We start from the raw sequence: 13,392 nt of genomic DNA, 5'->3' as shown, positions 1-13,392 counted from the left end.
AGCTTTTTACATTCAACAGGTTCATTTTAGAGCTTACAGTGACTGATTATGTATCTTTTTTCTACACTTTATTTTATAAGCTCATAGACATAAATTGAAAAAGAAATTCAAACGGATATTTTTTCATTAAAAAATGACACCACCACCACAGTATATCTAAAAACTGTGCCAAAATCTCAAAAATGTTCTATTTGGGAGAATAAAGGCTGTCTGACAACAATAATTTAAAAAAAAAGGGTCTATTGGCAATTTGGTAGTTTAATTCCATGAACATTTATTTACATTTAGAAGTAAGTAAAAATAAATTCAATGTGTCCAAAGGAAACTTGAGAAAGTTGTCCAAAAAAACAACACTAATAGGACATGTGTTCATGCCATCGGAAATTTTGAGTCAAATATCGAGGAACACACATTATTGTAAGAAGTATCTCTATCAGAAACCACTGCACAAGGGCGTCAGCACTTAAAATATAACAAAGAAACAATAAGGAAAACTGCAAGTAAGTTTAGTCTTATTATTTAGCTGTAGACAGATGTTGGTAAGAAACTGTCTGCTTATGCCTCAGATTGTGAAATCCCTGCAAATGTTTTAACTAGAGCTTTAAAGCTAATCTGGATGATCTATTCACATATTTTTACACCAAAGTATCTGGTATTTAAACTACTTTAGGTCAATTTTAAAAGAACCTAACAAAGTTACAGCAGTCACTCCAAGTCACACATTTGGTTTCAACGTGTTTTTCCGGTCTGCAGGCGTTAACTGAGCATTTGAGTGCACACCCAAACATAAAACGCAAAACGATGGAAAATGACAACTAATGCGCAGAAACAGAAACTTGAATATTTTTTAGCATGGATCTCATATATTGAGAGCCGTGCGTCAAAATAAGAGGTTTTTTTAACATGTCACTGACAAAAATGACATGCCTCAAGAGATTATTTCAGTCTCTCCAAGTCCTTCAGTCTCAAAATTCACTCCACAACCAGCTCAAAATCCTCTGCCTCCTCAAACTCTGCGTTCATCTTTGCAGCCAGTGCATCCAGCTCCGTGTTGTCTAGCTGCTGCACCTTCTTCCTTCTCCTCTTCTTCACCACAGCCACCCCGGGTATGTTTGGATCCGGCTCATAGATCGAACCGCAGTCATCCGCCTCAAGCAAATGCGTGAATGAGTTTAGATCCGACAAGGATCCAGAAACTTCCAGGCCGGCCTTTAAATGTCCGACTGCCCGGACCACCTCGGGGGTCGTCAGCTTCTCAAAACCGAAAAAAGTTTCACGAGAGTTGGGGCTGTTGACGGACTTGTCGCTGAGGCGGCTGTAGGAGCGGCGCACTTTCTGTGACCAAACCTCGTCCTCTGGATCCGCCGTCGGCTGCTGAGGACGAGGAGGCGGCGGAGGAGAGGGGAGGATCGGTGAAGGCATTGCAGCCGCCTTCTTCCTTTTGGCTGAGGATGAACCCTCACGGCCCGGGACAGGACCTGGCGTGGACACCTTGTGCTTTTTCTGCTGGCTGTCGTCGGACTCCAATCGCCTCGGCGTATTCTCCTTGTTATGATCCGACGGCGCGGCTGTTTTCCTGGGTGCTATTTTCCTCACAGTGATGGAGCGTTTAACGGCGACAACACCCAGCGCCATTTTGTTTTCAGCTTCTCTGTTAGCCTGAGGAGAACTCAACCGCGGTGACCGTCTGCGCTGCGAGCCGCAATTGTTATTCGACTTCGCCATTATGTTCTGAGGCGTCCCTTGGTCCATATTGACATTCAATTGATAAAATATTAGCTTCTCCTTGTATTAACTTTGCAATCGGCACAGCAGTTTCACAACAGAAAGGACACACGACTGCAAAAGTCCGTTCAAATTGCCCGCCTGAGTCGCATAGCTAGGACGAAACCCATGTTTTCCGGTGACGTATATTTTCCGCGCCAGCAGTCTCAAACTTTTGCTGTGTAATCTGTACCGTACAGTCCAGGCTACAGGACGTCTGCTAATTCATAAAGTATCCTATAAATATTTCATCTCACAGCTAATATACAGAATGGAATATTTGATCGGGATTCAGGGACCGGATTTTGTCTTAGTCGCCTCCGATAATGTTGCAGCCAGCAGCATCATTCAGATGAAACACGGTATGTTAACGCGTTAGCTTAGCTTTAGCCGTTGAGTAGCCGTAGACTTGGATATATTAGCACATGCAGAACTGTTTTTATAGTACTTGTTAACATAAATTCCAGATTTTACTGTTACTCGGATCTCCAGTACCCTTTCTTTTCAGGGTGTATTGATGTGTAACTTTTAATAGCAAAAATGCCTCGGCGACACCTTCTAAATGTGACTTAAGCTAAATAGGATAATGGCAGCCAAGTGGCGCAAAATCATTTTTTAACCATACTTTTCATTATTTTCCATGTCACAATTTAAGTTAAACAAGCCCGAATTAAAAAGGTCACCATGTTTCCTAAGCTCAAGTCAGATTTGGCAAAGGCTGTTCAAGTACAGTGTGATAGTGAAAGTAAAAGTCACTGAATGGCAACTTAACTTTGTAATGTCTTTTCCAGACTATGACAAGATGTTTAAACTCAGCGAGAAGATTTTGCTGTTGTGTGTTGGGGAGGCCGGAGACACAGTACAGTTTGCAGAGTACATCCAGAAAAATGTTCAGCTCTATAAAATGAGAAATGGTAAGGACGTTAAGGATGTTTGTGTGGCGCTACGCTAGTCTTCGTCTTCGTCTTCTTCTTCTTCTTCTCCTAAATTGTGTAGTAATTGGCGACACTATTAGAACGTTTCTATTACTACTACTCAAATTGGACTTGTTCACTCTTCTCTTTGAATTTCTATTTATTTATTGCTTCTTTAACTCGCAGGCCAAAATTTGTACATCAATAGACGGATTAGATGTATTGTATCTAAAACATAATAGAATCCATACAATTCAATTTTTTTTATTTAAATCAGGAATTATCAGACCAAAGTAAATAAGAATATAGAAGTCTGATTGCAATGCTTTTTTTGCTTTGGTACTTTAAAGTTTTCAATTGATACAGGTGCGTTTTTGGTGTGTGGTAGTTATCGACACTGACGTTGTATAGTAAGGTGTGTGTGTGTGTGTGTGTGTGTGTGTGTGTGTGTGTGTATATATATACACACACACACACACACACATACATACACACACACACACATATATATATATATATATATATATATATATATATATATATATATATATATGTGTATATTTTAAAGAGCACCCATTTCCCTGTTTGATAATATTCTCTTTTTAGGTTATGAACTCAGTCCAGCAGCAGCAGCAAACTTCACACGAAGAAACCTTGCAGACTACCTTCGGAGCAGGGTAACTGTTACTTAAACCATTTACACTTCATTACAACTTAAAATTACAGCTTATAACTTTGAAAACACGATTAGCGCATATAACCAAAGCACAAAAAAGTTGCTACAGTATAAGATATGCACAATTTTATGTATTTGTTTTGCCTTACATTTTTAACACATGCTGCTTGTATCATTTGCCTCTGACCTTGGCTGGTGACCTGTCAAGAAACCAGCACATCCCATTTAACAATAATGGTAGCTTATTTCTTAGATGCGTTTTAGTTTAATTTAGTCTGTTTTTATATGAACAGTTTGATGAGAGATGGGACTATTCATAACTAAAGTAATTGTTTGAATTCATTGGCACGTTTTCTTGTTTGAACCTGATAGTTAGATGTGATGTCTTCTTCTGGGTCAACTAATTGGTTCTTTCTCCACTCTGGGTTCTCATGGAATTCGATTGAGAAGAAAACTGTTTTGGTGTCAGTTGAACTAGGTGTAGAGATGTGCATAAAACAGAACAGATAAGTTTCCAGTTACATTGGTTTTCTAAATGGAGGAAGAGAGACATTATAATTTAGTATATAAACTTACCCTAATATGTCTTTATAAATAAGACGGATATGCACACGAGAAAACTTACAGCCCTGTGGTGTCTCCACAATTTCAACTTGCAAAGGCCATTTGTTCACCTGTATCATCTGACTCACTTCATCCTTTAATGCTTCTAGTGTAGTTTTTCTTTATCTGTGTGTTTTTCCACTACGTCAGGGCTTATAGACTTTTAATGCCTATAATCCTTGTGTATTTTTTCAATTAACAAAACAGTAGCTTATTAAACATGCACACCAGTGGCCACTCTCTAAATTTAGCATATTCAAAGTGTACCAAAGCATGACAAAACTTATAAATATTTAAATTCCTACTGTAGCTAAAGGGGGTACCTCTGGTGGCATTTGCAATCTCATTTAGCATTAGAGAAGAAAAATATAACTACAGCATCATTCCTGTAAATTAAACTAATATTCAATTCAAAAGTAGGTACATTAACAATGTGTGTTTCTTTAGTTTATGCTTAAAATGATTTAAGTTGGGTTTAAAGAGGATATTGAACCACTGATGCATAGTCGATAAGGCATCCACTGTGCATGAGTGGTTCAATATCATTGTTGTTATGTAGGAATAGTTGTCACTCTGAAATTCATGTAGGAATCAAGTTTTATAAAAGTTTTTAAATTTTATCTGCTTTAAAAATCTATGCTGAAGTAGCATATGCATTTTGACCAGTCAGGCATATTTGCCAGCTTGTGTTGAATGGTGGCTGAGGTTTCTCCCTTTGAGATTTCCTGACAACACCTGAGCCCACAACACTGTCCCCTGTGGGCTACAATATCAAAATACCTTAACCTTCAGTACTTGAATAGTTTAAATTTGACCAAAACAGAACATCCATGAAATATGTAATGGTGCAGTTTTGTATTCCTTGTGTAAGCTTGGATTTACAACCAGGCAAGTTAACCACCTTTTTGTCCTGTGTGTTTGTGACTTGGTTTGTTTGCATGTGTGTTCAGAACGAAATGTCCAGTACTTTTTTTGAAATTCATCTTAAAGGCATTGCAAAGAGCTGAGAGGCCACAGTAGCACAAGACAATGCAAGGAGTACATGTATGTTGTAAATGGAACCAAGCTCCAAGGCTTACTTTTTAGACTGTTTGTTGTTTGAGGACGTTTATTGTTCTATAAAATATAGTTGTATATGAACAATGTACTTATTTCCCTTTTTTGTTCTTTTTCATTGCTAAATTTCTTTATTTTAACTTTTACTTCAAAGTTTAAAGCCACTAATGAGTAGTAAAAGTTATTTCTTATTACAAATGCATGTCATTTCGTACTCCCATGAGAGTAAAATCTAATTAAAAAATATATATATTTCACACTCTTAGTCAAACAAAGGAGATAATGACATAACACAAACAAGCAGCTCTCTCACTTTTATTTACACAGAAATTGTTTTTATCTGTGAATTAAGAAAATATTTGTCAGATTAGCAGACACTGCAAATGATAGTCAGTGCTCAAACATAGTTTACATTATTGTTGGCATATGCAATTATGTGTGTTTTTAAATGTAACACCCCCCTCTCATCATCTCTTTCTCATATCTGTTCATTGTATCTCTTACACTAATTTGTTAAGAGTAGTGCAGCCGCTGCCTGTCACAATAGCAGAAGGGTGAAAATAATTACAAAAAACAATTAGTGTGGCAGGGAAGGGAATGTGGGACACATCGAACGGGGGATAGGGGTAGAGCAGCAGCAGCAGGAGGCGGAGGACTGGGGGTCCCAGAGGAGAACAACTAGGCCCAGCTGACAACACCACACAGACCAGAGTTAGAGAACGAGTAGGTGTCAACATACACACAAAACAATATACATACACACGCGAGGGCCTATAGGATCACAATCATTTTATTCAGTGAAGGTTGTACATGTTGTGGAGAATAGCATTTATATTCATGTCTTGCCATAAGCTGTGAGTGTATCGTTATTTTTGTGCCTCACGGCACAGAAATTTGGTTTTATGAGTGCAGGATTTTCTAATGCCACGTTCTCAGGAGTGCTCAGAAACTGAAGCAATAGCAGTTTCTACTCTGCATCCCACACCTTCCTCCAGCTATGCTCCTCTCACATTCATCAACCTCCAGAGTACATGGACATTTGCAAATTATGGTGTATAAACAGGTTTTTTATGGCATTTTCCCCCAGAACATCTTGAGTATGTAGAATATGTAATGTGTCTTGTCCAGTTGAATGTGAAACAGGGAAAGAGAGAATCTGCCGAAGTCTTGAACTTTTTAAAATCAGCTCAGAGGAGGCGAACAGAGGATAGAAGCATCTTTAATTGGACCCATTGTTGTGTCAATATTTTTAACTTTAAAAAAAATGTGTGATGCTGTAAACATGGTACAGTTAAAATATCATTCTGTGTAGTGTCACAATTTAACTTCTTATTGTTGGTAAATCTATTATTATCTTAACCGTTTAATTTTTTGCATAGTGTCAAATGCTCATTCACATTTCACAGATCCTAAAGTGCTTATTTGGTCTGAGCAGTAACCCAAAGCCCCAAAGGCATTAAACCTATAGTGGAAAAAAGGCAACAAGTTGTCACATTTGAAAATCTGGAACCAGCCACTTCCTGTCAAGTTGTCAGAATGAAAAGGTAATCAAAACCAAGAAGCTATTATTTTACTTTCTGCACATTCTGAGAAGCTTGGCAAGGAACTTTACTAGAGTTGTGTGATATAACGATCTATATCTATATAGATGTAATTAGTGTGAAGAGAGAAAATGTATATTGGTGAATATTATTGTCCTTTGTTCACATTGTTGTATTGCAAATCACAGTTTCTAGAGCCAATTTTGATTTTTTTTTTCTCCATACAACATCGACATAGGCAATGTAGCAACACAAACATGGAAAACCGTGAACCTGACACAGAATGGGGTAACTTTGAATAGGATTAGGAGTCAGACTAGCTAAGACAAGAAAAGGAGCTTGTACCTCACATTTGTATAGATAAGAAAAGTCTGACATGGACAAAACTATATGGCACAGGCTGGGCCCTACAGTAGGCTGATCATAAGTAATTAAATGTAAAACTAATAGTTTTTATTTGTTGATTAAACAAAAATGTAATGAGAAATAGGCTTTTTGTGTGATCATAGTCACATAAAGTCAAACTCACTAAATTCAGAGAAAGCGTGCTTCATTGTTTCTGCATATGTAATTACTCAGCCCTAACTCTATTCATTTAGAAGTTTGCTAAATTTAAAAAAGTCAATAGAAAATAATCAGTTATGTGGTTCACTTGTTGTTATTCATTATTTCAAAAAAAAAATTAGTAAAATATATATTACAGCTGAACCGTGGCCTGAAAAGGCCTTTTTCCAAACAAACATTTAGTCCATTTGTTGTCAAAGAGACATTTCTATGTAGATGAAAAATGCCTGTAGTCTAAGACTGTGCTCGGTTCTTGTCTGGGGAACTGGCTGCATATACAGTATCTTAATTAATCTGATTAAATCATTGCAGATAAAAGTTTAGCCCAGATACAAAGGAAAGATAATGATCTGCTTTTGTACATCAACAGTTTTTTTTTTCTTCCTCCACCATCTTTCTATCATTTTCTGAACCCCCTACAAAAGTCATCACAGGCTCCCACTGGCATGCCCAGACCCCTAGGTCAAAAACCACTGGCTGATAAATTAATCAGTGGTATGTTGTTAATTCTGATGGCCTTATCCCTGCAGGATAAATTACAGATGATTCCTTTAGTCTGAAAGATGACCTTCGGGAGGTGTAGTTAACCAAAGCCAGCAGAGCATGTCTGCATAAAGCGAGCGAAACCTTGCTCACATAGTGTCTGTGTACTTACCAGCCTATCGTCCAGAAAAACAACTCTGCTAACCTCTGGAGTACTGCATTCACTCAAGCTTTGCAGAGCAGACAAAGAAAGGGAGAAAAAAAAAAGCGAGCGGTGAGCATAATCACCTGAGGCCTCGACTCTGCTGCATGCACATCAATAATGATACACATGAAATTCACCACAGAGCAATACAACTGGAAAGTTTTAAGGGCATAGAAACTCAGCATCTGCTCTGCCTCTATTTGCTTTATATTCCTGCTACATATGCTGTACTATTTTGCTTATTCCAAATAAAACCTGATTAAATTAATAGTTTCAATGGGCAGGTACTTGAGTTTGGTAGGTAAAAAGACTGGAAGTGTAGGAGACTGAAACACAAAGTTTAATTGATGCATCTAAACGCAGGGGAGGCAAATATAAATATCACAGCTGATTTTCATATAATCTTTTTTTTTTTTTTGTCTGGAGGTTTATACAGAAGTCCAAAAGGTCCACAGTCGTCACTTTTTTTGTATAAATATGGATTTTTGCTGCAGAAAGCTAAAGAAGTAAAAATGTCAGTTTGTAAAGTTTGAGCTGCATTTGAGTTTTTGGTTAAGGCTGGAGCAACAGTTACCATCAGCGCTGTGCTGATCTTCCGCTGGCCCCATATGGGTTTGTAAAATATTTTTGAGCACGGGCACACAGTGGGCACAAATAATTACTGGCACCATATTGCACACGGCTCCCCTGCTCCTGCACAGATGAACAATTAATACAGCAGATTGAGGAGAAATGCCAATAAAGAGAACATGGCCTGGGGCAGGGTGCAAAAATAGGGGGAGGGACAGAGGGAGGAAGGGAGGCAGGAAAGGAGGGAGCGCTGGAACGTGGATGAGGAGAGTTCGGCGATGAGCTTGTGGTGGGGTTTTTTTTTTTGCCGCATGACCTTAATTGGTGTGACGACAAAAGCTGTTTTTGCTCAGAATCTGACCCTGGTGATCACTTGCTGGATGGGAGGTTAAAGGCTTAGTTTGTTATGCTGCCTGTCAAACAGACCAGACAGAAGATCAGCACCACTCTACATTTCTCTACAATAAATATGAAGATATCACCAGGAGATACTTAGGTTAGCAGTGATTTTAGCGTTGCGTTTTTTAAAATATTTATTTAGTCTAAATTTGCTCTAAAATGTGTCTTATTGTGAAGAGGTGTAGCACTGGAGATATTCACTTATAAAAGGTGTTGATTTTTGCTGCATTAGTACGTTTTGCCGAATTCTCATCTATTGCAATATAGTAGGAGTCAGACACATCATGTGACCAATTATTCATTTATTAAACGTTATTTATTAAACGTTTCTATGCGCTACCATCTCTTTAAACAGAGCCAAGCTAGCAATTCCCCCATGTTTCCAGCGTTTGTGCCGAGCAAAGCTAATTGGCTACTGGGTGTCTCTTCATATTTTCAACAAAGGTTTGGAGTTGTGTCACTCTTCTCGTTTAACTCTCATCAACAATGCAGATAAGTGTACTTCCCACACTGTTTCTTCAAAACCAGACTGAAAGCAGGTTTGTCTCTGCTGAAGGTGACGGCAGAAACGCAAAAGTGAAGCTTTTGTTTGGCGGCCGCTTTGTTTGGCTGAGAGCGGGAGTCGCAGCGGGGGGGATAAAAAATATGATGTGTATTGTTTTCATGTGAACATAGGTGTGAGTTCAGGTGCCTGGGTTAACAAGGTGCCTGGTTCCCTCAGAGGTGACATGGGAAGGGAAGGTTATTTTATTATTGTTATATTGTAACCAGTGAGACAGGTGTCAGGTGGGTGGGGGTGATGCCACTGGGGAGTTTACAGGCTCACAGAGGAGTTGAAGCGGGCGCACACACACACACGCACACACACTAAGATATTAATTTTGAGATTCACGCCCCCAAACACACTTTCTCTTTCTCACGTGTGTGCATGTTCAAAATTGTTGTTCTCACACACACACACTAAAGCCAACTCCACAGGGAGTGTAACGATCCTCATGGCTCTTGTGGGAAACGATGCAGTTGAGAGATCAATTGAAATGAGAGGGCAGGTCTGCGGAGTCGCCTGTTGCCTGGCGTCTTGTTTGTTCATCTTTGGCCAGAATCATAACAGAGAATGCAATATTGTACATTTTGTTGTTTCGTTTGGGTCAGAAACACTGTACTACTTCTACATCTGTCCGAAATTTAGGCCATAAGTTGTTTTGCAATCCCAAAAATGTCTGGCTTTAAAGAGATTTAAAAAAAAAAAAAAAAAAAGGAACAGTGACTCGCAACAATGGAGACAGAAAATTAGTGTTTTGGAGGAAGAAAAGAGGCTGGAAGCGTAAAAGATGTAATTTAAAAAGAGACGAGGGGGGAGGTAGGGGCAGGAGAAACGACTTTAGAAGTTTTTAATGAGCCCTGGCGTTACTCCAGGGCACAGGGTGAAGGCAGCAGAGAGGGGAGGGAGCAAAAGGAGGGACGGAGGGAGGGAGCAACAGGGGTGCTGACTCTCAGCAGATGTCACCCTGCCAGTTACACCCTGATCTCTCTCCCCCCCCCACCCCCACCCACCCCACACACACACACACACACACACACACACACACACACACAAACAAACACACACCTCTGTCCTGTGACACTCTCTCACCTTCCCTCTCCTGCCTCCCCTCCTCTGTCACTTCAGCCTCTAGTGAGTCTCTCCCTCTCCCTGCTGTTCATGCTGTGTTGATGTTGCCTCTCTGTGTGTGTGTCACTGCATGTTTCTCCTTAGCTGAAATATCCAAAGTCGATAATTGGGAGCAATTTATTTGCAATAAGTTGAGAAAGAGAAGTTGCACTTTTCAACTGTTAATTGCAACTGGTTGATGAAACTGACTAATTACTGTGTTTTAGCAGTCTATAGAGTGGTTGCAGTGTTGGTACTTCATGTCCGTTTTGCTTTACACCAGGCTGCAAAAAAAAACAAAACGGTTAAAACGGTTCCATTATGACTTTGGTGAGTGTTTTTACCTGCACTTAAGGACCTGGATTACAATGGACTTTCTCAAGTACGCCAATTTCTGTGACGTCACTAAGAAATCTGGCTACAATAACTTGGATAGGGGATCAGAGAAACCTACGTTTTACACTGACTCAAAACCAAGTCAAGTTCAGATAAATCTTTTCATTAGATTTGTTTAATAACCGTAATATCGATTGTTAATGCCTTGCACTGTGAGTAGTCTTGTTGTAGATATTAATCCTCTGCTCCCTCCTCTCTTCTTTCTCCCCTTGTCTGCCTCCAGACTCCGTATCACGTGAACCTGTTGCTTGCGGGGTACGATGACACTGACGGTCCGGGTCTCTTCTACATGGATTACCTTTCTTCCCTGGCCAAGGCCCCCTTCGCTGCTCACGGCTATGGAGCCTTTCTCACTCTTTCCATTCTTGACCGCTACTACAGACCAGGTCAGTGCAGAGAAATGCCTCATGCGTGTTTTACTGCTGTTTATTGTTCCTGTGAGACACACTGAAAACACAAAAAACAAAGCATAACTATAATTACAGGTCTGTGTGCACTTGGCTCATGATAGAGAGTCATGGCACTGAGGAGCTCTTGTTACGTGCAATTATTTTCACCTAATGGCATATGTTTACAGTAAAAAACATTTTTACAATTTCTATATTAACTCCGTGTTTTTTGTTTGTTTTTCTAGATCTGACCCGTGATGAGGCAGTGGATGTGCTGAAGAAGTGCATTGAAGAAGTAAGTTGTTAATAATAATAATAATAATAATAATAATAATAATAATAAGCATCTTACTTTCTTATATATTATTACCTATATATTATGATCCTCACCGTTTCAAGTCGTAACTTAACTCTGAAAAAGTAGCTTCTGTTTGAAATGGAGAGCTTATAGCAGCATCGCGATTCCTGACCATTACCTGCAGATACAGGTTATGAGATCACGGCCTACAAACAGTAGGAAAGTTTTGTGATTTAACAGCTGTCTGTGGAGATTAGATTAGATTAGATTAGATTAGATTAGGCACAGCAGGTGTAAAAAGTTACATTTGATAAAATGGGGTCTAATAGGTCTCACAAATGCATCTAAAACCCCTGGATTTCACTTTGCTTCCTTCTTTTTAATTACCGCTCATCCTCTTCACTTTTTCTAATCGTTTTACTTGATTCAGGATCCATTCTGCTTATCTACGCCTTCATCATAATAGTTGTTTTTCTCAGTGTTCTTGTCTCTTTCTCTCTCCAGCTCAACAAGCGCTTCATCCTGAACCTCCACTCTTTCAACGTTCGCTTGATTGACAAGGAAGGCATTCATGACCTGGAGAAGATCACCCTTGGCAATAAGTGACTGTTAACTGCTTAACTATTGATGCTCACCCATGGATCTTCTCCCCCTCTTTTTTTTTTTTTTTATAGTACTGTTGACCTCCTCGCTCTTTCTGTTCCAATAAAAAGTGACACACAGTTGAGATACAAGCTCTTTGTCCCTGTGGTGCTTTCTCATTGCTCTGTAGTCTACTCATCTGCACATAGAAAGAGAACAGCCTCCTGGCTGTGTACTTCTGCACTTGTACTCTGTGAGTGTGCATTTGGATAATGTACACTTGCTCATGCTTGTACACGTGTCATAAAAAACAGGAGCACATATGGAGTTACATAGAATAAAGGAAAAGCTGTTGTCTCAGAGTGAAGTGTGAAAACTACATGAGAATATTCGTAGGATTTCCTGTCAAGTCAAATAATCAGTGTTTTTATTAATAAATGACACATTGAATAACTTTTCGAGCAGCAGAACTCAGAAATACATGTTAAATGAGTCAATGTATGATAACAGCTCTCAAAACAAGGTCATTGTTTTCTCACTATTTAACAAACTAAAATAATTTCACATTAAACAGTAATAATAGCGGCGCATTTGAATAAAACATCGTGAAATATGGTGATATTCCCAAATTACCATAGAGTTGTATTAACACTTTTCTTATTAACATGGCGTCGTAAGAAACGAAACACTCAAAGATGACAACAACTAATGATTCAGGTTCCATTGTACAGGTGTGATTCAGGTTGTGTACATGTTAAATCCAGGATAGCTTTAGGAAATGCATATGTATATTTTTTTTTAAGTAGTGTTCGGATTCATTTTTTATTTATTTTTTGCACAGTTTGTTAAACACACAGTAAATTTGATTGAATTTCAGATATAATATGAATTGAAGCCTTGTTAAAATCTGAAATACTGCAGTTATTCAATCTGACACTCAAATATGCAAAAACAATAGTCAGAGGTTAGGTGTGTTGTGTACAATGAAGGGGAAAGAGCAATTTCTTAACATTGATGAACTGCCTGTTCTTGTCACTCGACTCAACATCAGTTGGGTCTGCAGGCTACAGTTTGAAAATGAAAGGGGGGAAAAAAAACCTGTGGGTGTAGAGTTGCTGACCAGACACTAGCAGACCACTCCTGCTAGAGTCTAGAGGCTCACTACATTAGCTACTAGCATCGCAACATAGTCTGACTTGTTAAATTGTCACTCCTTTAAGTCACTTCTGTTCTGTTGCAGTTCTTTTGCCATTATGTGACCTAAGAGACCTTTTATTACATTAGATGCAGTTGAAATCTTG

General features: G+C 39.0%; 2 protein-coding genes across 2 annotated transcripts; one reads left to right on the top strand and one right to left on the bottom strand.

The window, feature by feature from the left end:
- Positions 1-257: 257 nt before the first annotated feature.
- cdca5 (cell division cycle associated 5) lies at positions 258-1,889 on the bottom strand. The gene has a single exon (XM_067496075.1). The coding sequence runs from the start codon at positions 1,750-1,752 to the stop codon at positions 973-975; it is 780 nt and encodes a 259-aa protein (XP_067352176.1). The 5' UTR covers positions 1,753-1,889; the 3' UTR covers positions 258-972.
- A 20-nt stretch (positions 1,890-1,909) lies between these two features.
- On the top strand, positions 1,910-12,243 carry psmb2 (proteasome 20S subunit beta 2). Its single transcript, XM_067496087.1, has 6 exons — positions 1,910-2,126; positions 2,556-2,678; positions 3,285-3,355; positions 11,046-11,208; positions 11,457-11,506; positions 12,014-12,243. Exons 1-6 carry the CDS (start codon positions 2,036-2,038, stop codon positions 12,113-12,115), a joined length of 600 nt encoding a protein of 199 aa, XP_067352188.1. The 5' UTR covers positions 1,910-2,035; the 3' UTR covers positions 12,116-12,243.
- Positions 12,244-13,392: the final 1,149 nt, after the last annotated feature.

The sequence above is a fragment of the Channa argus genome, chromosome 1, assembly GCF_033026475.1.
Source record: "Channa argus isolate prfri chromosome 1, Channa argus male v1.0, whole genome shotgun sequence".
In the NCBI taxonomy this organism is placed as follows: domain Eukaryota; kingdom Metazoa; phylum Chordata; class Actinopteri; order Anabantiformes; family Channidae; genus Channa; species Channa argus.
The sequence above is the reverse complement of the archived record's forward strand: the minus strand, read 5'-3'. Positions and strand labels throughout refer to the sequence as shown.

Excerpts from the sequence above, each read along its gene's own strand:
- psmb2 (XM_067496087.1), top strand. The coding sequence starts at position 2,036 with ATGGAATATTTGATCGGGATTCAGGGACCGGATTTTGTCTTAGTCGCC. Across the intron at positions 2,127-2,555 it reads CATCATTCAGATGAAACACG|ACTATGACAAGATGTTTAAA; the intron begins GTATGTTAACGC and ends TGTCTTTTCCAG. Across the intron at positions 2,679-3,284 it reads GCTCTATAAAATGAGAAATG|GTTATGAACTCAGTCCAGCA; the intron begins GTAAGGACGTTA and ends TTCTCTTTTTAG.
- cdca5 (XM_067496075.1), bottom strand. The coding sequence starts at position 1,752 with ATGGACCAAGGGACGCCTCAGAACATAATGGCGAAGTCGAATAACAAT.